General features: G+C 49.3%; 1 protein-coding gene across 1 annotated transcript in view; it reads right to left on the minus strand.

Moving 5' to 3' along the window:
• Positions 1 to 221: 221 nt before the first annotated feature.
• Positions 222 to 26,064, minus strand: part of dcst1 (DC-STAMP domain containing 1) — a 97,543-nt gene continuing 71,700 nt past the window's right edge. Inside the window, exons 10-12 of the mRNA XM_072490484.1 lie at positions 13,638 to 13,780; positions 9,740 to 9,853; positions 222 to 572 (exon numbers count right to left, since the gene is read on the minus strand). Coding sequence (XP_072346585.1) covers positions 321 to 572; positions 9,740 to 9,853; positions 13,638 to 13,780 — 509 coding nt within the window. The 3' untranslated portion in view covers positions 222 to 320. The remainder of the gene's footprint in view (positions 573 to 9,739; positions 9,854 to 13,637; positions 13,781 to 26,064) is intronic.

The following is a 26,064-nucleotide window of genomic DNA, read 5'->3' on the forward strand; positions in this document are numbered from 1 at the left end:
GGCAGGAGGAGGTTACAGAGATAGGGAGGGGGTGTAGAGGCTGGAGGAGGTTACAGAGATATGGAGGGGGTGTAGGGGCTGGAGGAGGTTACAGAGATAGGGAGGGGGTGTAGGAACTGGAGGAGGTTACAGAGATAGGGAGGGGGTGTCGGGGCTGGAGGAGGTTACAGAGATAGGGAGGGGGTGTAGGAGTGGAGGAGGTTACAGAGATAGGGAGGACGGAGGGAGTCTTTTATCCCGTGGATTTGAGTCCTTGGGATTCGGGGGCGGGTGTGGGCGGGGGGGATTAGAACGGGAGGTGAGCTTGCGCAGGAGGTGCCTCACTCGGCGTAGATAGGGTCGTTCTCGGTGTCACTCCCGCCCGATACGAAGTCCTCGAAGGGCATGCAGGCGAAGCAGAACCGCTTCATGTCCTTCCAGCAGACGCGGCAGTACATGGCCCCGCAGCCCACGTTGGGGCAGTAGTACGAGGTGGGCGTGGGCCCCTCGCTGCAGACCACGCAGCGCTTGCGTAGGAACCTCCGGAGGCAGGGGAGCCGGCGGTGGAGCGCGCCTGCCACCCCCCGCAGCTGCTGCAAGGGTCAAAGAGAATTCAGAGGTCAGAGCGTCCCGACGGAAAAAAAGCGACATCACCCGACGCGTCTCCCCTACGGCAGCCGGCTTCGGAGCGGGAGGAAGGCCACCCCTTTCAATAAGATCGTTGCCCCCCCCCCCCCCCGGTCAATTCGTGCCAAGTGAGGCCGCTCCAGCCCACACGGTCGACCCCTCCCCGACCACTCCCACTTCCTGAGACCCAACCTCCAACCGACACCCTCCAAATCCCCTTGGTCCGACCCCACACCACTACTGGTCTATTATATGTATTACGGCACTGCCCGTATATTGCAGGTACGATGGTAAATCCCTGCCAGCTGGCTCCGCCCAGCAGGCGGGGTATAAGAGTGTGTGCTCGCCGTGCTGCAGCCATTCTGATTCCAGCGACAGGAGGCACAACATCTCGTTCAATAAAGCCTCGATTGTTCCACCATTCTCCTCTCGTGGTAACTGATGGTACATCAGCTTCAAAACCCGCATTCCTAAACAGCCTCAAGGGGCGGGCAGGGTGACACAGTGGTTAGCACCGCTGCCTCGCAGCGCCAGGGACTCAGGTTCGATTCCGGCCTTGGGTGACAGTGGGAAGTGTACGTGTCCCGTGTCTGCGCGCGTTTCCTCCGGTAGTTACATAGATACACAGAACATACAGTGCAGAAGGAGGCCATTCGGCCCATCGAGTCTGCGGCGACCCACTTCAGCCCTCACTTCCACCCGATCCCAGTAACCCCTCCAAACCTTTTTTGGTCACTAAGGGCAATTTATCCTGGCCAATCCACCTAACCTGCACATCTTTGGACACTAAGGGACAATTTAGCACGGCCAATCCACCTAACCTGCACATCTTTGGACACTAAGGGACAATTTAGCACGGCCAATCCACCTAACCTGCACATCTTTGGACACTAAGGGACAATTTATCCTGGCCAATCCACCTAACCTGCACATCTTTGGACACTAAGGGACAATTTAGCACGGCCAATCCACCTAACCTGCACATCTTTGGACACTAAGGGACAATTTAGCACGGCCAATCCACCTAACCTGCACATCTTTGGACACTAAGGGACAATTTAGCACGGCCAATCCACCTAACCTGCACATCTTTGGACACTAAGGGACAATTTAGCACGGCCAATCCACCTAACCTGCACATCTTTAGACACAAAGGGGTAATTTAGCACAGCCAATCCACCTAACCTGCACATCTTTGGTTACTCAGGGGCAATTTGGCGCGGCCAATCCACCTAACCTGTACATCTTTGGTTACTCAGGGGCAATTTAGCGCGGCCAATCCACCTAACCTGTACATCTTTGGACACTAAGGGGCAATTTATCCTGGCCAATCCACCTAACCTGCACATCTTTGGACACTAAGGGACAATTTAGCATGGCCAATCCACCTAACCTGCACATCTTTGGACACTAGGGGACAATTTAGCATGGCCAATCCACCTAACCTGCACATCTTTGGACACTAAGGGACAATTTAGCACGGCCAAACCACCTAACCCGCACATCTTTGGACACTAAGGGACAATTTAGCACGGCCAATCCACCTAACCCACACATCTTTGGACACTAAGGGACAATTTAGCACGGCCAATCCACCTAACCTGCACATCTTTGGACACTAAGGGACAATTTAGCACGGCCAATCCACCTAACCCGCACATCTTTGGACACTAAGGGACAATTTAGCACGGCCAATCCACCTAACCTGCACATCTTTGGACACTAAGGGACAATTTAGCACGGCCAATCCACCTAACCTGCACATCTTTGGACACTAAGGGACAATTTAGCACGGCCAAACCACCTAACCCGCACGTCTTTGGACTGTGGGAGGAAACCGGAGCACCCGGAGGAAACCCACGCACACATGGGGGAGAATGTGCAGACTCCGCACAGGCCGTGACCCAGCGGGGAATCGAACCTGGGACCCTGGCGCTGTGAAGCCACAGTGCTAACCACTCATGCTACCCTGCTGCCGGCCACAGTTCCGGCGTCCTCTCACAGTCCAGAGATGTGCAGTTCGGGTGGGGATACGCGATTACTGGGATAGGGTGCGGCCGTGGACCTAGATCAGGGTGCTCGTCCACTGGGTCGGTGCAGGCTTTAAAGGCCGAAAGGCCTCCTTCTGAACTGCAGGGATTCAATGACTGCCGCACTTTAACTGACGCCGCTTAAATAACCTTCGCAATCTACGTCTGACAAGATCGCTTCAGTGAGCATTCCATCTCTCACACACGAACACAATCGCGCTGGCAAAACACAACCCTTCCCCGAGGAAGTGAACAGTTACCAAAGATACTCTCAATAAATAAACGGTTGGAATGGGAAAAGGTTACGCTCAAAAAATAAAACACATGATCGCCACACGGGAGCCAAATCACAGGGGTTACGGAAGAGAATATAACACACCCGGGAGTGAGTTACAGACTGGAATCTAATCGAGGGGTTCTGGGGGGTTTATATATAGAATAACAGATACCCGGGAGTGAGTTACAGACTGGAATCTAATCGAGGGGTTCGGGGTGGTTTATATATAGAATAACAGATACCCGGGAGTGAGTTACAGACTGGAATCTAATCGAGGGGTTCGGGGTGGTTTATATACAGAATAACAGATACCCGGGAGTGAGTTACAGACTGGAATCTAATCGAGGGGTTCAGGGTGGTTTATATATAGAATAACAGATACCCGGGAGTGAGTTACAGACTGGAATCTAATCGAGGGGTTCGGGGTGGTTTATATATAGAATAACAGATACCCGGGAGTGAGTTACAGACTGGAATCTAATCGAGGGGTTCGGGTGGTTTATATATAGAATAACAGATACCCGGGAGTGAGTTACAGACTGGAATCTAATCGAGGTGTTCGGGGTGGTTTATATATAGAATAACAGATACCCGGGAGTGAGATACAGACTGGAATCTAATCGAGGGGTTCAGGGTGGTTTATATATAGAATAACAGATACCCGGGAGTGAGTTACAGACTGGAATCTAATCGAGGGGTTCAGGGTGGTTTATATATAGAATAACAGATACCCGGGAGTGAGTTACAGACTGGAATCTAATCGAGGGGTTCAGGGTGGTTTATATATAGAATAACAGATACCCGGGAGTGAGTTACAGACTGGAATCTAATCGAGGGGTTCGGGTGGTTTATATATAGAATAACAGATACCCGGGAGTGAGTTACAGACTGGAATCTAATCGAGGTGTTCGGGGTGGTTTATATATAGAATAACAGATACCCGGGAGTGAGATACAGACTGGAATCTAATCGAGGGGTTCAGGGTGGTTTATATATAGAATAACAGATACCCGGGAGTGAGTTACAGACTGGAATCTAATCGAGGGGTTCAGGGTGGTTTATATATAGAATAACAGATACCCGGGAGTGAGTTACAGACTGGAATCTAATCGAGGGGTTCAGGGTGGTTTATATATAGAATAACAGATACCCGGGAGTGAGTTACAGACTGGAATCTAATCGAGGGGTTCAGGGTGGCTTATATATAGAATAACAGATACCCGGGAGTGAGTTACAGACTGGAATCTAATCGAGGGGTTCGGGGTGGTTTATATATAGAATAACAGATACCCGGGAGTGAGTTACAGACTGGAATCTAATCGAGGGGTTCGGGGTGGTTTATATATAGAATAACAGATACCCGGGAGTGAGTTACAGACTGGAATCTAATCGAGGGGTTCAGGGTGGTTTATATATAGAATAACAGATACCCGGGAGTGAGTTACAGACTGGAATCTAATCGAGGGGTTCAGGGTGGTTTATATACAGAATAACAGATACCCGGGAGTGAGTTACAGACTGGAATCTAATCGAGGGGTTCGGGGTGGTTTATATATAGAATAACAGATACCCGGGAGTGAGTTACAGACTGGAATCTAATCGAGGGGTTCAGGGTGGTTTATATATAGAATAGCAGATACCCGGAAGTAAGTTACAGACTGGAATCTAATCGAGGGGTTCGGGGTGGTTTATATATAGAATAACAGATACCCGGGAGTGAGTTACAGACTGGAATCTAATCGAGGGGTTCGGGGTGGTTTATATATAGAATAACAGATACCCGGGAGTGAGTTACAGACTGGAATCTAATCGAGGGGTTCGGGGTGGTTTATATATAGAATAACAGATACCCGGGAGTGAGTTACAGACTGGAATCTAATCGAGGGGTTCAGGGTGGTTTATATATAGAATAGCAGATACCCGGAAGTAAGTTACAGACTGGAATCTAATCGAGGGGTTCGGGGTGGTTTATATATAGAATAACAGATACCCGGGAGTGAGTTACAGACTGGAATCTAATCGAGGGGTTCGGGGTGGTTTATATATAGAATAACAGATACGCGGGAGTGAGTTACAGACTGGAATCTAATCGAGGGGTTCAGGGTGGTTTATATACAGAATAACAGATACCCGGGAGTGAGTTACAGACTGGAATCTAATCGAGGGGTTCGGGGTGGTTTATATATAGAATAACAGATACCCAGGAGTGAGTTACAGACTGGAATCTAATCGAGGGGTTCGGCGTGGTTTATATATAGAATAACAGATACCCGGGGAGTGAGTTACAGACTGGAATCTAATCGAGGGGTTCAGGATGGTTTATATATAGAATAACAGATACCGGGGAGTGAGTTACAGACTGGAATCTAATCGAGGGGTACGGGGTGGTTTATATATAGAATAACAGATATCCGCGAGTGAGTTACAGACTGGAATCTAATCGAGGGTTTCGGGGTGGTTTATATATAGAATAACAGATACCCGAGAGTGAGTTACAGACTGGAATCTAATCGAGGGGTTTGGGGTGGTTTATATATAGAATAACAGATACCCGGGAGTGAGTTACAGACTGGAATCTAATCGAGGGGTTTGGGGTGGTTTATATACAGAATAACAGATACCCGGGAGTGAGTTACAGACTGGAATCTAATCGAGGAGTTCGGGGTGGTTTATACATAGAATAACAGATACCCGGGAGTGAGTTACAGACTGGAATCTAATCGAGGGATTCGGGGTGGTTTATATATAGAATAACAGATACCCGGGAGTGAGTTACAGACTGGAATCTAATCGAGGGGTTCAGGGTGGTTTATATACAGAATAACAGATACCCGGGAGTGAGTTACAGACTGGAATCTAATCGAGGGGTTCGGGGTGGTTTATATATAGAATAACAGATACCCGGGAGTGAGTTACAGACTGGAATCTAATCGAGGGGTACGGGGTGGTTTATATATAGAATAACAGATATCCGCGAGTGAGTTACAGACTGGAATCTAATCGAGGGTTTCGGGGTGGTTTATATATAGAATAACAGATACCCGAGAGTGAGTTACAGACTGGAATCTAATCGAGGGGTTTGGGGTGGTTTATATATAGAATAACAGATACCCGGGAGTGAGTTACAGACTGGAATCTAATCGAGGGGTTTGGGGTGGTTTATATACAGAATAACAGATACCCGGGAGTGAGTTACAGACTGGAATCTAATCGAGGAGTTCGGGGTGGTTTATACATAGAATAACAGATACCCGGGAGTGAGTTACAGACTGGAATCTAATCGAGGGATTCGGGGTGGTTTATATATAGAATAACAGATACCCGGGAGTGAGTTACAGACTGGAATCTAATCGAGGGGTTCGGGGTGGTTTATATATAGAATAACAGATACCCGGGAGTGAGTTACAGACTGGAATCTAATCGAGGGGTTCAGGGTGGTTTATATATCGAATAACAGATACCCGGGAGTGAGTTACAGACTGGAATCTAATCGAGGGGTTCAGGGGGGTTTATATATAGTACAACAGATACCCGGGAGTGAGTTACTGACTGGAATCTAATCGAGGGGTTCGGGGTGGTTTATATACAGAATAACAGATACCTGGGAGTGAGTTACAGACTGGAATCTAATCGAGGGGTTCGGGGTGGTTTATATATAGAATAACAGATACCTGGGAGTGAGTTACAGACTGGAATCTAATCGAGGGGTTCGGGGTGGTTTATATATAGAATAACAGATACCCGGGAGTGAGTTACAGACTGGAATCTAATCGAGGGGTTCGGGGTGGTTTATATACAGAATAACAGATACCTGGGAGTGAGTTACAGACTGGAATCTAATCGAGGGGTTCGGGGTGGTTTATATATAGAATAACAGATTCCCGGGAGTGAGTTACAGACTGGATTCTAATCGAGGGGTTCAGGGTGGTTTATATATAGAATAACAGATACCCGGGAGTGAGTTCCAGACTGGAATCTAATCGAGGGGTTCGGCGTGGTTTATATATAGAATGACAGATACCCGGGAGTGAGTTACAGACTGAAATCTAATCGAGGGGTTCGGGGTGGTTTATATATAGAATAACAGATACCCGGGAGAGCCTTACAGACTGGAACCTAATCGAGGGGTTCAGGGTGGTTTATATATAGAATAATAGATACCCGGGAGTGAGTTACAGACTGAAATCTAATCGAGGGGTTCGGGGTGGTTTATATATAGAATAACAGATACCCGGGAGTGAGTTACAGACTGGAATCTAAACGAGGGGTTCGGTGTGGTTTATATATAGAATAACACATACCTGGGAGTGAGTTATAGACTGGAATCTAATCGAGGGGTTCGGGGTGGTTTTATATAGAATAACAGATACCCGAGAGTGAGTTACAGACTGTAATATAATCGAGGGGTTCGGCGTGGTTTATATATAGAATAACAGATACCCGGGAGTGAGTTACAGACTGAAATCTAATCGAGGGGTTCGGGGTGGTTTATATATAGAATAACAGATACCCGGGAGTGAGTTACAGACTGGAATCTAAACGAGGGGTTCGGTGTGGTTTATATATAGAATAACAGATACCCGGGGGTGAGTTACAGACTGGAATCTAATCGAGGGGTTCGGGTGGTTTATATATAGAATAACAGATACCCGGGAGTGAGTTACAGACTGGAATCTAATCGAGGGGTTCAGGGTGGTTAATATATAGAATAACAGATACCCGGGAGTGAGTTACAGACTGGAATCTAATCGAGGGGTTCGGGTGGTTTATATATAGAATAACAGATACCCGGGAGTGAGTTACAGACTGGAATCTAATTGAGAGGTTCGGGGTGGTTTATATAGAGAATAACAGATACCCGGGAGTGAGTTACAGACTGGAATCTAACCGAAGGGTTCGGGGTGGTTTACATATAGAATAACAGATACCCGGGAGTGAGTTACAGACTGGAATCTAATCGAGGGGTTCGGGTGGTTTATATATAGAATAACAGATACCCGGGAGTGAGTTACAGACTGGAATCTAATCGAGGGGTTCAGGGTGGTTTATATATAGAATAACAGATACCCGGGAGAGCCTTACAGACTGGAACCTAATCGAGGGGTTCGGGGTGGTTTATATATAGAATAACAGATACCCGGGAGTGAGTTACAGACTGGAATCTAATCGAGGGATTCGGGGTGGTTTATATATAGAATAACAGATACCCGGGAGTGAGTTACAGACTGGAATCTAATCGAGGGGTTCGGGGTGGTTTATATAGAGAATAACAGATACCTGGGAGTGAGTTACAGACTGGAACCTAATCGAGGGGTTTGGGGTGGTTTATATATAGAATAACAGATACCCGGGAGTGAGTTACAGACTGGAATCTAATCGAGGGGTTCGGGGTGGTTTATATATAGAATAACAGATACCCGGGAGTGAGTTACAGACTGGAATCTAATCGAGGGGTTCAGGGTGGTTTATATATAGAATAACAGATACCCGGGAGTGAGTTACAGACTGGAATCTAATCGAGGGGTTCGGGGTGGTTTATATATAGAATAACAGATACCCGGGAGTGAGTTACAGACTGGAATCTAATCGAGGGGTTTGGGGTGGTTTATATATAGAATAACAGATACCCGGGAGTGAGTTACAGACTGGAATCTAATCGAGGAGTTCGGGGTGGTTTATATATAGAATAACAGATACCCGCGAGTGAGTTACAGACTGGAATCTAATCGAGGGGTTTGGGGTGGTTTATATATAGAATAACAGATACGCGGGAGTGAGTTACAGACTGGAATCTAATCGAGGGGTTCGGGGTGGTTTATATATAGAATAACAGATACCCGGGAGTGAGTTACAGACTGGAATCTAATCGAGGGGTTTGGGGTGGTTTATATATAGAATAACAGATACTCGGGAGTGAGTTACAGACTGGAATCTAATGGAGGGGTTCAGGGTGGTTTATATATAGAATAACAGATACCCGGGAGTGAGTTACAGACTGGAATCTAATCGAGGGGTTCGGGGTGGTTTATATATAGAATAACAGATACCCGGGAGTGAGTTACAGACTGGAATCTAATCGAGGGGTTCGGGGTGGTTTATATACAGAATAACAGATACCCGGGAGTGAGTTACAGACTGGAATCTAATCGAGGAGTTCGGGGTGGTTTATATATAGAATAACAGATACACGCGAGTGAGTTACAGACTGGAATCTAATCGAGGGGTTTGGGGTGGTTTATATATAGAATAACAGATACGCGGGAGTGAGTTACAGACTGGAATCTAATCGAGGAGTTCGGGGTGGTTTATATATAGAATAACAGATACCCGGGAGTGAGTTACAGACTGGAATCTAATGGAGGGGTTCAGGGTGGTTTATATAGAATAACAGATACTCGGGAGTGAGTTACAGACTGGAATCTAATCGAGGGGTTTGGGGTGGTTTATATATAGAATAACAGATACGCGGGAGTGAGTTACAGACTGGAATCTAATCGAGGGGTTCGGTATGGTTTATATATAGAATAACAGATACCCGGGAGTGAGTTACAGACTGGAATCTAATCGTGGGGTTCAGGGTGGTTTATATACAGAATAACAGATACCCGGGAGTGAGTTACTGACTGGAATCTAATCGAGGGGTTCGGGGTGGTTTATATATAGAATAACAGATACCCGGGTGTGGGTTACAGACTGGAATCTAATCGAGGAGTTCGGGGTTGTTTATATATAGAAGTTATCCGGGATTAAGGCGGATCGCTCCATCAGGTAGGGGAATGTCTGTCAATGGGGAGGGTTGAACTGGACAAGACCATCTGCCTCTTACCCACAGCTGTTTTTCGCGAGCCTGAAGGAGAATTTTCTTGCGTTGGGTCTCGGCGTACGCAATCCTCTTCCGCAGATAGTCATTGTAGAGGAACAGAGCGCGCTTCTTTTCTCTCTGCGACATCAAAGGAAAGAACGTGTCAGATCCCACAGACCGTGATCAAGGGCACTGGTGATTTTGCCCCTTACAGTATTTCCCTCATTTCCCCCCCCCCCTATGAGGCAGCACGGTAGCACAGATGCTTCACAGCTCCAGGGTCCCAGGTTCAATTCCGGCTTGGGTCACTGTCTGTGTGGAGTCTGCACGTTCTCCCCGTGTGTGCGTGGGTTTCCTCCGGGTGCTCCGGTTTCCTCCCACAGTCCAAAGATGTGCGGGTTAGGTGGATTTGCCGTGCTAAATTGTCCCTTAGTGTCCAAAGATGTGCAGGTTAGGTGGATTGGCCGCGCTAAATTGTCCCTTAGTGTCCAGAGATGTGCAGGTTAGGTGGATTGCCGTCCTAAATTGTCCCTTAGTGTCCAAAGATGTGCAGGTCAGGTGGATTGGCCGTGCTAAGTTGTCCCTCAGTGTCCAGAGATGTGCAGGTTAGGTGTATTGGCCGTGCTAAATTGCCCTTAGTGTCCAAAGATGTGCAAGTTAGGTGGATTGGCCGTGCTAAATTGTCCCTTAGTGTCCAAAGATGTGCAGGTTAGGTGGATTGACCATGCTAAATTGTCCCTTAATGTCCAAAGATGTGCAGGTTAGGAGGATTGGCCAATGATAAATTGCCCTTAGTGTCCAAAAGATTGGGTTAAGTGTGGTTACAGGGATGTGGTGGTGGAGGCATGGGGATAGGGTGGAGGTGTGGGCTTGGGTAGGGTGCTCTTTCCAAGGGCCGGCGCAGACTCGATGGGCCGAATGGCCTCCTTCTGCACTGTAAATCCTATGAAACTTCCTATTGAATCTGCCCCCACCCCCCTTTCAGGCAGGGTCTTCCCCCGTCACAACAACTTGCCGAGTTTCAAATGAAATGTCCCAATTTTTGAATAAGAGTTATTTTTCTGGGATATGGGGCCGCTCTGGCCGGGCCCAGTATGTATTATCCAGCGCTAATTGCCCCTTGGGAAGGAGATTGGGGAGCCAACTTCCTGAACCCTTCCGTACTCTGTGGGTACCACAGTGTCCAAATTGCTTTAATGACCCCATGTGAGCGCATTTCAATCTCCTTTGATCTTTGGTTGTGTTGAAGGCAGTATTCCTGTGAGGCGATCTAATTAATTTAGTTTATTTGGTTGAGTCGCAATAGTTTGAACACGCAGAGTCCCTGGGGCGTAGGTACATCCACCGTGCTGTTCGGGAGGGAGTTCCAGGATTCAGTCCCGGCGCAGGAACGGCCAATATATTTCCGAGTCGGGATGGCGAGTGGATTCAGGAGGAGAAACCTTGCACCTGTGTCCCAAGCGGACGGGACCAAGAGGAAGCTCTCATTGTCGCACTGTCCCAATGAAACCAAGCCCTGCCCCAACTGCGGAGAAAACTGGTTGGCAGACAGGAAACACAGGGTAGGAATAAATGAGTCTTTCTCCGAATTGGCAGGCCGTGATTAGTGAGGTACCGCGGGGATCGGCGCTGGGGCCTGTTATGGCCAGGGTTTAGAGAACCCCAAAGTACATCATGGAGTTCACCTGACCCACAACTTTGACTAGATTGTGGTTATGGGGAACACACGGGCCCACTCTGCAGGTGTGATGCAATAGAGATCCCCAGTACTTTTAAATTAAAACAATGTTTATTTACGAAACCAGTTACCACTTTATAAACCCCCAGTAAACATCTTAACAACTATCAACACCAATAAATCCCCAAAGAATACAGTACTCTATAGATAACCCTTAATAAATTCCCAAACAACATCCAGAAGACAAAAGACCCTTTTTAACACCAAGATCAGGTTTGAATTCCCTACTGAGAGCAGTCAGCACTTTGACATCGCCCAATTGATTTGGAGAGAGTCTTTAGTTTGCAGAGAGGGATCCTTATGCAGCTCCTTGCTTTGCCTGCAGGTATCCAGCTCTCAAAACAAAACTAAAACACACCCTGTAGCAAACAGCCTAAAACGAAAGTAAAGCAGACAGACAGCCCAGCTCCGCCCACTCTCTGACATCGCCGCAGCTCTCTAATAAACACCCATTTCTTTTCTTTTTCTAAATTTAGATCATCCAATTATTGTTTTCCAATTAAGGGGCAGTGTAGCGCGGCCAATCCACCTACCCTGCACATTTTTGGGTTGTGGGGGGCGAAACCCACGCAGACACGGGGAGAATGTGCAAACTCCACCCGGACAGTGACCCAGAGCCGGGATCGAACCCGGGACCTCGGCGCCGCGAGGCAGCAGTGCTAACCACTGCGCCGCCTTGCTGCCCCGTACCCATTTCTTAAAGGTACATCCAGTAGAGCTATTTCTTAATCACCCATTTCTTAAAGGTACTCTCACATGACAGACCCCAGCTGTCCACAATGTAGATCCATGATTTAGATGAGGGAACAAAATGTCAGATCTCCAGATGACGCCAAGTTGGGTGGGAGGGTGAGCTGTGAGGAGGATACAGAGGTCCTTCAGTGTGATTTGGATAGGCTGAGCGAGTGGGCCAATGAATGGCAGATGCAGTATAATTTGGATAAATGTGAGGTTAGCCACTTTGGTCGCAAAAGCGAGAAGGCAGACTAATATCTGAATGGTTATAAATTGGGAGAGGGGAGTGTGCAGCGGGACCTGGGTGTCCTTGTGCACCAGTCGCTGAAGGTCAGCATGGAGGTGCAGCAGGCGGTAAAGAAGGCTAATGGTATGTTGGCCTTCATAGCGAGAGGATTCGAGTAGAGGAGCAGGGATGTGTTGCTGCAATTATACAGGGCCTTAGTGAGGCCACACCTGGAGTATTGTGGCCAGTTTTGGTCTCCTTATCTGAGGAAGGATGTTCTTGCTCTGGAGGGAGTGCAGCGAGGGTTTACCAGACCGATTCCTGGGATGGCGGGACTGACGTACGAGGAGAGATTGAGTGGGTTAGGACTGTTCTCGCTGGAGTTCAGAAGAATGAGGGGGGGGGGATCTCATAGAAACCGATAAAACTCTCACCGGACTGGACAGGGTCGATGCAGGAAGGATGTTCCCGATGGTGGAGGGTGTCCAGAACCAGCGGATGTTGCCTTCATTGGACGGGGCATCGAGTATAAAAACTGGCGAGCCAGGCTGCAGTTGTGTAGAACCTCGGTAAGGCCGCACTTGGAATATTGCGCACAATTCTGGTCGCCACACTGCCAGAAGGATGTGGAGGCTTTGGAGAGGGTGCAGAGGAGGTTCACCAGGATGTTGCCTGGTCTGGAGGCTGTGAGCGATGCGGAGAGGCTGAATAGACGCGGACTGTTTTCATTAGAAAGACGGAGGTTGAGGGGCGACCTGATCGAGGTCGACAAGATTATGAGGGGCGTGGATAGAGTGGATGGGCAGGCACTCTTTCCCAGGGTGGAGGGGGCAGTCACCAGGGGGCACAGGTTTAAGGTCCGTGGGGCACAGTTTCGAGGAGATGTGCGAGGCAGGTATTTTACACAGAGGGTGGTGAGTGTCTGGAACGCGTGGCCAGGGGAGGCTGTGGAAGCAGATACATTAACGGCGTTCAAAAGGCATCTTGACAAACACACGGATAGGATGGGGACCAGGAGCTAAACCTATCCGAGTCTTTCTCCAGCGAGCACAGAGGCGATTCGGTGGACGAGTCCCGCTGCGAATGAGGATAGGAGGCACGATCGTTCTTGTTTGTCAGTGGTCCTGTGTGTGTGTGTGTGTGTGTGTGTGTGTGAGGGGGGCAAGGGGCTGTCTCCGAGCAGGAGGTGGGAAGGCGGTGTAAACGCGGAAAGGGGCATTTACCTTTGGGAAGCAGAAGGCCGCTATCACTCTCCGTAACCTGAACGTGTAGACTTGAACGAAGCAGAACAGAATCATTCCTACCAAGGGCATCAGGGTATAGACGATGGACTGTTTTGTCATCTTGTGAGGTACAGGAAGACAGTCTGGAACAAAAGCAGAAATGAAGATACCTTCACACTTCCATTGGCGGTAAACGGTGACCACTTAGCACGGTCCCGTTCCAATCACAGACGCAAATATCCGACTTGCCAACAAGTGTTAGAGGATTAGAGGGATGGTCCTCAATCAGAGAGTTAGGAGATTAGAGGGATGGTCTTCGATCGGAGAGTTAGGGGATTAGAGGGATGGTCTTCGATCGGAGAGTTAGGGGATTAGAGGGATGGTCTTCGATGGGAGAGTTAGGGGATTAGAGGGATGGTCTTCGATGCGAGAGTTAGGAGATTAGAGGGATGGTCTTCGATCAGAGAATTCGGGGATCAGAGGGATGGTCTTTGATGGGTGAGTTGGGAGATTAGAGGGATGGTCTGCGATGGGAGAGTTAGGGGATTAGAGGGATGGTCTTCGATGGGTGAGTTGGGAGATTAGAGGGATGGTCTGCGATGGGAGAGTTAGGGGATTAGAGGGATGGTCTTCGATGGGAGAGTTAGGGGATTAGAGGGATGGTCTTCGATGGGAGAGTTAGGGGATTACAGGGATGGTCTGCGATGGGAGAGTGAGGGGATTAGAGGGATGGTCTTCGATGGGAGAGTTAGGGGATTAGACAGATGGTCCTTGATCTGAGAGTTAGGGGATTAGAGGGATGGTTTTCGATGGGTGAGTAGGGGATTAGAAGGATGGTCTTCAATGGAGAATTGGGGGATTAGAGGGATGGTCTTCGATGGGAGAGTTAGGGGATTAGAGGGATGGTCTTCAATGGAGAATTGGGGGATTAGAGGGATGGTCTTCGATGGGAGAGTTAGGGGATTAGAGGGATGGTCTTCGAAGGGAGAGTTAGGGGATTAGAGGGATGGTCTTCAATGGAGAATTGGGGGATTAGAGGGATGGTCTTCGATGGGAGAGTTAGGGGATTAGAGGGATGGTCTTCAATGGGAGAGTTAGGGGATTAGAGGGATAGTCCTCAATGGGAGTGTTAGGGGATTGGAGGGATGGTCTTCGATGGGAGAGTTAGGGGATTGGAGGGATGGTCTTCGATGGGAGAGTTAGGGGATTAGAGGGATGGTCTTTGATGGGAGAGTTAGGGGATTAGAGGGATGGTCTTCGATGGGAGAGTTAGAGGATTAGAGGGATGGTCATCGATGGAAGAGTTAGGGGATTAGGAGATAGTCCTTGATGAGAGAGTTAGGGGATTAGAGGGACGGTCTTCGATGGGAGAGTTAGGGGATTAGAGGGATGGTCTTCAATGGGAGAGTTAGGGGATTAGAGGGATGGTCTTTGATGGGAGAGTTAGGGGATTAGAGGAATGGTCTTCGATGGGAGAGTTAGGGGATTAGAGGAATGGTCGTCAATGGGAGAGTTAGGGGATTAGACAGATGGTCCTTAATGTGAGAGTTAGGGGATTAGAGGGATGGTCTTGAATGGGAGAGTTAGGGGATTAGAAGGACGGTCTTCAATGGCGAATTGGGGGATTAGAGGGATAGTCTTCGATGGGAGAGTTAGGGGATCAGAGGGATGGTCTTCGATGGGAGAGTTAGGCGATTAGAGGGATGGTCTTTGATGGGAGAGTTAGGGGATCAGAGGGATGGTCTTCAATGGGAGAGTTAGGGGATTAGAAGGATAGTCTTCAATGGGAGAGTTAGAGGATTAGAGGGATGGTCTTCGATCGGAAAGTTAGAGGATTAGAGGGCTGGTCTTCGATGGGAGAGTTAGGGGATCAGAGGGATGGTCTTCGATGGGAGAGTTAGGGGATTAGAGGGATGGTCTGCGATGGGAGAGTTGGGGATTAGAGGGATGGTCTTCGATGGAGAGTTAGGGGATTAGAGGGATGGTCTTCGATGGGAGATTTAGAGGATTAGAGGGATGGTCTTCGGTGGGAGAGTTAGGGGATTAGAGGGATGGTCTTCGATGGGAGAGTTAGGGGATTAGAGGAATGGTCGTCAATGGGAGAGTTAGGGGATTAGAGGGATGGTCTTCGATGGGAGAGTTAGGGGATTAGACAGATGGTCCTTAATGTGAGAGTTAGGGGATTAGAGGGATGGTCTTGAATGGGAGAGTTAGGGGATTAGGAGATGGTCCTTGATGAGAGAGTTAGGGGATTAGAGGGACGGTCTTCGATGGGAGAGTTAGGGGATTAGAGGGATGGTCTTCAATGGGAGAGTTAGGGGATTAGGAGATGGTCCTTGATGAGAGAGTTAGGGGATTAGAGGGACGGTCTTCAATGGGAGAGTTAGGGGATTAGAGGGATGGTCTTCGATGGGAGAGTTAGGGGATTAGAGGGATGGTCTTCGATGGGAGAGTTAGGGGATTAGAGGGATGGTCTTTGATGGGAGAGTTAGAGGACGAGAGGGATGGTCTCCGATCGCAGAGTTAGGGGATTAGAGGAATGGTCTTCGATGGGAGAGTTAGGGGATTAGAGGAATGGTCGTCAATGGGAGAGTTAGGGGATTAGACAGATGGTCCTTAATGTGAGAGTTAGGGGATTAGAGGGATGGTCTTGAATGGGAGAGTTAGGGGATTAGAAGGACGGTCTTCAATGGAGAATTGGGGGATTAGAGGGATAGTCTTCGATGGGAGAGTTAGGCGATTAGAGGGATGGTCTTTGATGGGAGAGTTAGGGGATCAGAGGGATGGTCTTCAATGGGAGAGTTAGGGGATTAGAAGGATAGTCTTCAATGGGAGAGTTAGAGGATTAGAGGGATGGTCTTCGATCGGAGAGTTAGGGGAACAGAGGGATGGTCTTCGATGGGAGAGTTAGGGGATTAGAGGGATGGTCTTCGATGGGAGAGTTAGAGGATTAGAGGGATGGTCTTCAATGGGAGAGTTAGAGGATGAGAGGGATGGTCTTCGATGGGAGAGTTAGGGGATTAGAGGGATGGTCTTCGATGGGAGAGTTAGGGGATTAGAGGGATGGTCTTCGATGGGAGTTAGGGGATTAGAGGGATGGTCTTCGATGGGAGAGTTGGGAGATGAGAGGGATGGTCTTCGATGGGAGAGTTAGAGGATTAGAGGGATGGTCTTCGATGGGAGCGTTAGGGGATTAGAGGGATGGTCATCGATGGGAGAGTTAGAGGATTAGAGGGATGGTCTTCGATGGGAGTGTTAGAGGATTAGAGGGATTGTCTTCGATGGAGAGTTAGAGGATTAGAGGGATGGTCTTCGATGGGAGCGTTAGGGGATTAGAGGGATGGTCATCGATGGGAGAGTTAGAGGATTAGAGGGATGGTCTTCGATGGGAGTGTTAGAGGATTAGAGGGATTGTCTTCGACGGGAGAGTTAGGGGATTAGAGGGATGGTCTTCGATGGGAGATTTAGAGGATTAGAGGGATGGTCTTCGATGGGAGTGTTAGGGAATTAGAGGGATGGTCTTCGATGGGAGAGTTAGGGGATTAGAGGGATGGTCTTCGATGGGAGAGTTAAGGGATTAGAGGGATGGTCTTCGATGGGAGAGTTAGGGGATTAGAGGGATGGTCTGCGATGGGAGAGTTAGAGGATTAGAGGGATTGTCTTCGATGGAGAGTTAGGGGATTAGAGGGATGGTCTTCGATGGGAGAGTTAGAGGATTAGAGGGATGGTCTGCGATGGGAGAGTTAGAGGATTAGAGGGATGGTCTGCGATGGGAGAGTTAGGGGATTAGAGGGATGGTCTGCGATGGGAGAGTTAGAGGATTAGAGGGATTGTCTTCGATGGAGAGTTAGGGGATTAGAGGGATGGTCTTCGATGGGAGAGTTAGAGGATTAGAGGGATGGTCTGCGATGGGAGAGTTAGAGGATTAGAGGGATTGTCTTCGATGGGAGAGTTAGGGGATTAGAGGGATGGTCTTCGATGGGAGCGTTAGGGGATTAGAGGGATGGTCATCGATGGGAGAGTTAGAGGATTAGAGGGATTGTCTTCGATGGAGAGTTAGGGGATTAGAGGGATGGTCTTTGATGGGAGATTTAGAGGATGAGAGGGATGGTCTTCGATGGGAGAGTTAAGGGATTAGAGGAATGGTCTTCGATGGGAGAGTTAGGGGATTAGAGGGATGGTCTGCGATGGGAGAGTTAGAGGATTAGAGGGATTGTCTTCGATGGAGAGTTAGGGGATTAGAGGGATGGTCTTCGATGGGAGAGTTAGAGGATTAGAGGGATGGTCTGCGATGGGAGAGTTAGGGGATTAGAGGGATGGTCTTCGATGGGAGAGTTAGGGGATTAGAGGGATGGTCTTTGATGGGAGAGTTAGGGGATTAGAGGGATGGTCTTCGATGGGAGAGTTAGGGGATTAGAGGGATGGTCTTCGATGGGAGAGTTAGGGGATTAGAGGGATGGTCTTCGATGGGAGAGTTAGGGGATTAGAGGGATGGTCTTCGATGGGAGAGTTAGGGGATTAGAGGGATGGTCTTCGATGGGAGAGTTAGGAGATTAGAGGGATGGTCTTTGATGGGAGAGTTAGGGGATTAGAGGGATGGTCTTCGATGGAGAGTTAGAGGATGAGAGGGATGGTCTTTGATGGGAGTGTTAGGGGATTGGAGGGATGGTCTTCGATGGAGAGTTAGGGGATTAGAGGGATGGTCTGCGATGGGAGAGTTAGGGGATTAGAGAGATGGTCTTCAATGGGAGAGTTAGGGGATTAGAGGGATGGTCTTCGATGGAGAGTTAGGGGATTAGAGGGATGGTCTTCAATGGGAGAGTTAGGGGATTAGAGGGATGGTCTTCGATGGGAGAGTTAGGGGATTAGAGGGATGGTCTTCAATGGGAGAGTTAGGGGATTAGAGGGATGGTCTTCGATGGGAGAGTTAGGGGATTAGAGGGATGGTCTTCAATGGGAGAGTTAGGGGATTAGAGGGATGATCTTCGATGGGAGAGTTAGGGGATTAGAGGGATGGTCTTCGATGGGAGAGTTAGAGGATGAGAGGGATGATCTTCGATGGGAGAGTTAGGGGATTAGAGGGATGGTCTTCGATGGGAGAGTTAGGGGATTAGAGGGATGGTCTTCAATGGGAGAGTTAGGGGATTAGAGGGATGATCTTCGATGGGAGAGTTAGGGGATTAGAGGGATGGTCTTCGATGGGAGAGTTAGAGGATGAGAGGGATGATCTTCGATGGGAGAGTTAGGGGATTAGAGGGATGGTCTTCGATGGGAGAGTTAGGGGATTAGAGGGATGGTCTTCAATGGGAGAGTTAGAGGATTAGAGGGATGATCTTCGATGGGAGAGTTAGGGGATTAGAGGGATGGTCTTCGATGGGAGAGTTAGAGGATGAGAGGGATGATCTTCGATGGGAGAGTTAGGGGATTAGAGGGATGGTCTTCGATGGGAGAGTTAGGGGATTAGAGGGATGATCTTCGATGGGAGAGTTAGGGGATTAGAGGGATGGTCTTCGATGGGAGAGTTAGGGGATTAGAGGGATGGTCTGCGATGGGAGAGTTAGGGGATTAGAGGGATGGTCTGCGATGGGAGAGTTAGGGGATTAGAGGGATGGTCTTCGATGGGAGAGTTGGGGATTAGAGGGATGGTCTTCGATTGGAGAGTTAGGGGATTAGAGGGATGGTCTTCGATGGGAGAGTTAGGGGATTAGAGAGATGGTCCTCAATGGGAGAGTTAGGGGATTAGAGGGATGGTCTTCGATGGAGAGTTAGGGGATTAGAGGGATGGTCTTCGATGGGAGAGTTAGGGGATTAGAGGGATGGTCTTCGATGGGAGAGTTAGTGGATTAGAGGGATGGTCTTCGATGGGAGAGTTAGAGGATGAGAGGGATGGTCTTCGATGGGAGAGTTAGGAGATTAGAGGGATGGTCTTCGATGGGAGAGTTAGGAGATTAGAGGGATGATCTTCGATGGGAGAGTTAGGGGATTAGAGGGATGATCTTCGATGGGAGAGTTAGAGGATGAGAGGGATGGTCTTCGATGGGAGAGTTAGAGGATGAGAGGGATGGTCTTCGATGGGAGAGTTAGGGGATTAGAGGGATGGTCTTCGATGGGAGAGTTAGGGGATTAGAGGGATGGTCTTCGATGGAGAGTTAGAGGATGAGAGGGATGGTCTGCGATGGGAGAGTTAGGGGATTAGAGGGATGGTCTGCGATGGGAGGGTTAGGGGATTAGAGGGATGGTCTTCGATGGGAGAGTTAGGGGATTAGAGGGATGGTCTTCGATCGGAGAGTTAGGGGATTAGAGGGATGGTCTTCGATGGAGAGTTAGAGGATGAGAGGGATGGTCTGCGATGGGAGAGTTAGGGGATTAGAGGGATGGTCTGCGATGGGAGGGTTAGGGGATTAGAGGGATGGTCTTCGATGGAGAGTTAGAGGATTAGAGGGATGGTCTTCGATGGGAGAGTTAGAGGATGAGAGGGATGGTCTTCGATGGGAGAGTTAGGGGATTAGAGGGATGGTCTTCGATGGAGAGTTAGAGGATGAGAGGGATGGTCTGCGATGGGAGAGTTAGGGGATTAGAGGGATGGTCTGCGATGGGAGGGTTAGGGGATTAGAGGGATGGTCTTCGATCGGAGAGTTAGGGGATTAGAGGGATGGTCTTCGATGGAGAGTTAGAGGATGAGAGGGATGGTCTGCGATGGGAGAGTTAGGGGATTAGAGGGATGGTCTGCGATGGGAGGGTTAGGGGATTAGAGGGATGGTCTTCGATGGAGAGTTAGAGGATTAGAGGGATGGTCTTCGATGGGAGAGTTAGGGGATTAGAGGGATGGTCTTCAATGGGAGAGTTAGAGGATGAGAGGGATGGTCTGCGATGGGAGAGTTAGGGGATTGGAGGGATGGTCTTCGATGGGAGAGTTAGGGGATTAGAGGGATGGTCTTCGATGGGAGAGTTAGGGGATTAGAGGGATGGTCTTCGATGGGAGAGTTAGGGGATTAGAGGGATGGTCTTCGATGGGAGAGTTAGGGGATTAGAGGGATGGTCTTCGATGGGAGAGTTAGGGGATTAGAGGGATGGTCTTCGGTGGGAGAGTTAGAGGATGAGAGGGATGGTCTTCGATGGGAGAGTTAGGGGATTAGAGGGGTGGTCTTCGATGGGAGAGTTAGAGGATGAGAGGGATGGTCTGCGATGGGAGAGTTAGGGGATTAGAGGGATGGTCTTCGATGGGAGAGTTAGGGGATTAGAGGGGTGGTCTTCGATGGGAGAGTTAGAGGATGAGAGGGATGGTCTGCGATGGGAGAGTTAGGGGATTAGAGGGATGGTCTTCGATGGGAGAGTTAGGGGATAGAGGGATGGTCTGCGATGGGAGTGTTAGGGGATTAGAGGGATGGTCTGCGATGGGAGAGTGAGGGGATTAGAGGGATGGTCTTCGATGGGAGAGTTAGGGGATTAGAGGGATGGTCTGCGATGGGAGAGTTAGGGGATTAGAGGGATGGTCCTCAATGGGAGAGTTAGAGGATTAGAGGGATGGTCTTCGATGGGAGTGTTAGGGGATTAGAGGGATAGTCTTCGATGGGAGAGTTAGGGGATTAGAGGGATGGTCTGCGATGGGAGAGTTAGGGGATTAGAGGGATGGTCTGCGATGGGAGAGTTAGGGGATTAGAGGGATGGTCTGCGATGGGAGAGTTAGGGGATTAGAGGGATGGTCTGCGATGGGAGAGTTAGGGGATTAGAGGGATGGTCTTCGATGGGAGAGTTAGGGGATTAGAGAGATGGTCTTCGATGGGAGAGTTAGGGGATTAGAGGGATGGTCTTCGATGGGAGAGTTAGAGGATTAGAGGGATGGTCTGCGATGGGAGAGTTAGGGGATTAGAGGGATGGTCTTCGATGGGAGAGTTAGGGGATTAGAGGGATGGTCTTCGATGGAGAGTTAGGGGATTAGAGGGATGGTCTTCGATGGGAGAGTTAGGGGATTAGAGGGATGGTCTTCGATGGGAGATTTAGAGGATGAGAGGGATGGTCTTCGATGGGAGAGTTAGGGGATTAGAGGGATGGTCTTCGATGGAGAGTTAGGGGATTAGAGGGATGGTCTTCGATGGGAGAGTTAGGGGATTAGAGGGATGTACTTCGATGGGAGAGTTAGGAGATTAGAGGGATGTTCTTCGATGGGAGAGTTAGGGGATTAGAGGGATGTTCTTCGATGGGAGAGTTAGGGGATTAGAGGGATGGTCTTCGATGGGAGAGTTAGGGGATTAGAGGGATGGTCTTCGATGGGAGAGTTAGGGGATTAGAGGGATGGTCTTCGATGGGAGAGTTAGGGGATTAGAGGGATGGTCTTCGATGGGAGAGTTAGGGGATTAGAGGGATGGTCTTTGATGGGAGATTTAGAGGATGAGAGGGATGTTCTTCGATGGGAGAGTTAGGGGATTAGAGGGATGGTCTTCGATGGGAGAGTTAGGGGATTAGAGGGATGGTCTGCGATGGGAGAGTTAGGGGATTAGAGGGATGGTCTTCGATGGGAGAGTTAGGGGATTAGAGGGATGGTCTTCGATGGGAGAGTTAGGGGATTAGAGGGATGGTCTTCGATGGGAGAGTTAGGGGATTAGAGGGATGGTCTTCGATAGGAGAGTTAGGGGATTAGAGGGATGGTCTTCGATGGGAGAGTTAGGAGATTAGAGGGATGGTCTGCGATGGGAGAGTTAGGGGATTAGAGGGATGGTCTTCGATGGGAGAGTTAGGAGATTAGAGGGATGGTCTGCGATGGGAGAGTTAGGGGATTAGAGGGATGGTCTTCGATGGGAGAGTTAGGGGATTAGAGGGATGGTCTTCGATGGGCGAGTTAGGGGATTAGAGGGATGGTCTTCGATGGGAGAGTTAGGGGATTAGAGGGATGGTCTTCGATGGGAGAGTTAGGAGATTAGAGGGATGGTCTGCGATGGGAGAGTTAGGGGATTAGAGGGATGGTCTTCGATGGGACAGTTAGAGGATTAGAGGGATGGTCTTCGATGGGACAGTTAGAGGATTAGAGGGATGGTCTGCGATGGGAGAGTTAGGGGATTAGAGGGATGGTCTTCGATGGGAGAGTTAGGGGATTAGAGGGATGGTCTTCGATAGGAGAGTTAGGGGATTAGAGGGATGGTCTTCGATGGGAGAGTTAGGAGATTAGAGGGATGGTCTGCGATGGGAGAGTTAGGGGATTAGAGGGATGGTCTTCGATGGGAGAGTTAGGAGATTAGAGGGATGGTCTGCGATGGGAGAGTTAGGGGATTAGAGGGATGGTCTTCGATGGGAGAGTTAGGGGATTAGAGGGATGGTCTTCGATGGGAGAGTTAGGAGATTAGAGGGATGGTCTGCGATGGGAGAGTTAGGGGATTAGAGGGATGGTCTTCGATGGGAGAGTTAGGGGATTAGAGGGATGGTCTTCGATGGGAGAGTTAGGAGATTAGAGGGATGGTCTGCGATGGGAGAGTTAGGGGATTAGAGGGATGGTCTTCGATGGGAGAGTTAGGGGATTAGAGGGATGGTCTTCGATGGGAGAGTTAGGGGATTAGAGGGATGGTCTTCGATGGGAGAGTTAGGAGATTAGAGGGATGGTCTTCGATGGGAGAGTTAGGAGATTAGAGGGATGGTCTGCGATGGGAGAGTTAGGGGATTAGAGGGATGGTCTTCGATGGGAGAGTTAGGGGATTAGAGGGATGGTCTTCGATGGGAGAGTTAGGGGATTAGAGGGATGGTCTTCGATGGGAGAGTTAGGAGATTAGAGGGATGGTCTGCGATGGGAGAGTTAGGGGATTAGAGGGATGGTCTTCGATGGGAGAGTTAGGAGATTAGAGGGATGGTCTGCGATGGGAGAGTTAGGGGATTAGAGGGATGGTCTTCGATGGGAGAGTTAGGGGATTAGAGGGATGGTCTTCGATGGGCGAGTTAGGGGATTAGAGGGATGGTCTTCGATGGGAGAGTTAGGGGATTAGAGGGATGGTCTTCGATGGGAGAGTTAGGAGATTAGAGGGATGGTCTGCGATGGGAGAGTTAGGGGATTAGAGGGATGGTCTTCGATGGGACAGTTAGAGGATTAGAGGGATGGTCTTCGATGGGACAGTTAGAGGATTAGAGGGATGGTCTGCGATGGGAGAGTTAGGGGATTAGAGGGATGGTCTTCGATGGGAGAGTTAGGGGATTAGAGGGATGGTCTTCGATGGGAGAGTTAGGGGATTAGAGGGATGGTCTTTGATGGGAGAGTTAGGGGATTAGAGGGATAGTCTTCGATGGGAGAGTTAAGGGATTAGAGGGATGGTCTTCGACGGGAGAGTTAGAGGATTAGAGGAATGGTCTGCGATGGGAGAGTTAGGGGATTAGAGGAATGGTCTTCGATGGGAGAGTTAGGGGATTAGAGGGATAGTCTTCGATGGGAGAGTTAGGGTATTAGAGGGATGGTCTTCGATGGGAGAGTTAGGGGATTAGAGGGATGGTCTGCGATGGGAGAGTTAAGGGATTAGAGGGATGGTCTTCGACGGGAGAGTTAGGGTATTAGAGGGATGGTCTTCGATGGGAGAGTTAGGGGATTAGAGGGATGGTCTGCGATGGGAGAGTTAGGGGATTAGAGGGATGGTCTGCAATGGGAGAGTTAGAGGATTAGAGGGATGGTCTGCGATGGGAGAGTTAGGCGATTAGAGGGATGGTCTTTGATGGGAGAGTTAGGGGATTAGAGGGATGGTCTGCGATGGGAGAGTTAGGGGATTAGAGGGATGGTCTTCGATGGGAGAGTTAGAGGATTAGAGGGATGGTCTTCGATGGGAGAGTTAGGGGATTAGAGAGATGGTCTTCGATGGGAGAGTTAGGGGATTAGAGGGATGGTCTTTGATGGGAGAGTTAGAGGATTAGAGGGATGGTCTTCGATGGGAGAGTTCGGGGATTAGAGGGATGGTCTGCGATGGGAGAGTTAGGGGATTAGAGGGATGGTCTTCAATGGGAGAGTTAGGGGATTAGAGGGATGGTCTTCGATGGGAGAGTTAGGGGATTAGAGAGATGGTCTTCGATGGGAGAGTTCGGGGATTAGAGGGATGGTCTGCGATGGGAGAGTTAGGGGATTAGAGGGATGGTCTTCAATGGGAGAGTTAGGGGATTAGAGGGATGGTCTGCGATGGGAGAGTTAGGGGATTAGAGGGATGGTCTTCGATGGGAGAGTTAGGGGATTAGAGGGATGGTCTGCAATGGGAGAGTTAGAGGATTAGAGGGATGGTCTTTGATGGGAGAGTTAGGGGATTAGAGGGATGGTCTTTGATGGGAGAGTTAGGGGATTAGAGGGATGGTCTGCGATGGGAGAGTTAGGGGATTAGAGGGATGGTCTTCGATGGGAGAGTTAGAGGATTAGAGGGATGGTCTTCGATGGGAGAGTTAGTGGATTAGAGGGATGGTCTTTGATGGGAGAGTTAGGGGATTAGAGGGATGGTCTGCGATGGGAGAGTTAGGGGATTAGAGGGATGGTCTTTGATGGGAGAGTTAGGGGATTAGAGGGATGGTCTTCGATTGGAGAGTTAGGGGATTAGAGGGATGGTCTTCGATGGGAGATTTAGGGGATTAGAGGGATGGTCTTCGATGGGAGAGTTAGGGGATTAGAGGGATGGTCTTCGATGGGAGAGTTAGGGGATTAGAGGGATGGTCTTCGATGGGAGAGTTAGAGGATTAGAGGGATGGTCTTTGATGGGAGAGTTAGGGGATTAGAGGGATGGTCTTCGATTGGAGAGTTAGGGGATTAGAGGGATGGTCTTCGATGGGAGATTTAGGGGATTAGAGGGATGGTCTTCGATGGGAGAGTTAGGGGATTAGAGGGATGGTCTTCGATGGGAGAGTTAGAGGATTAGAGGGATGGTCTTTGATGGGAGAGTTAGGGGATTAGAGGGATGGTCTTCGATTGGAGAGTTAGGGGATTAGAGGGATGGTCTTCGATGGGAGATTTAGGGGATTAGAGGGATGGTCTTCGATGGGAGAGTTAGGGGATTAGAGGGATGGTCTTCGATGGGAGAGTTAGGGGATTAGAGGGATGGTCTTCGATGGGAGAGTTAGGGGATTAGAGGGATGGTCTTCGATGGAGAGTTAGGGGATTAGAGGGATGGTCTTCGATGGAGAGTTAGGGGATTAGAGGGATGGTCTTCGATGGGAGAGTTAGGGGATTAGAGGGATGGTCTTCGATCGGGAGTTAGAGGATTAGAGGGATGGTCTTCGATGGGAGAGTTAGGGGATTAGAGGGATGGTCTTCGATGGGAGAGTTAGGGGATTAGAGGGATGGTCTTCGATGGAGAGTTAGGGGATTAGAGGGATGGTCTTTGATGGGAGAGTTAGGGGATTAGAGGGATGGTCTTCGATGGGAGAGTTAGAGGATTAGAGGGATGGTCTTCGATGGAGAGTTAGGGGATTAGAGGGATGGTCTTCG

Source organism: Scyliorhinus torazame, chromosome 26, assembly GCF_047496885.1.
Source record: "Scyliorhinus torazame isolate Kashiwa2021f chromosome 26, sScyTor2.1, whole genome shotgun sequence".
NCBI lineage: Eukaryota > Metazoa > Chordata > Chondrichthyes > Carcharhiniformes > Scyliorhinidae > Scyliorhinus > Scyliorhinus torazame.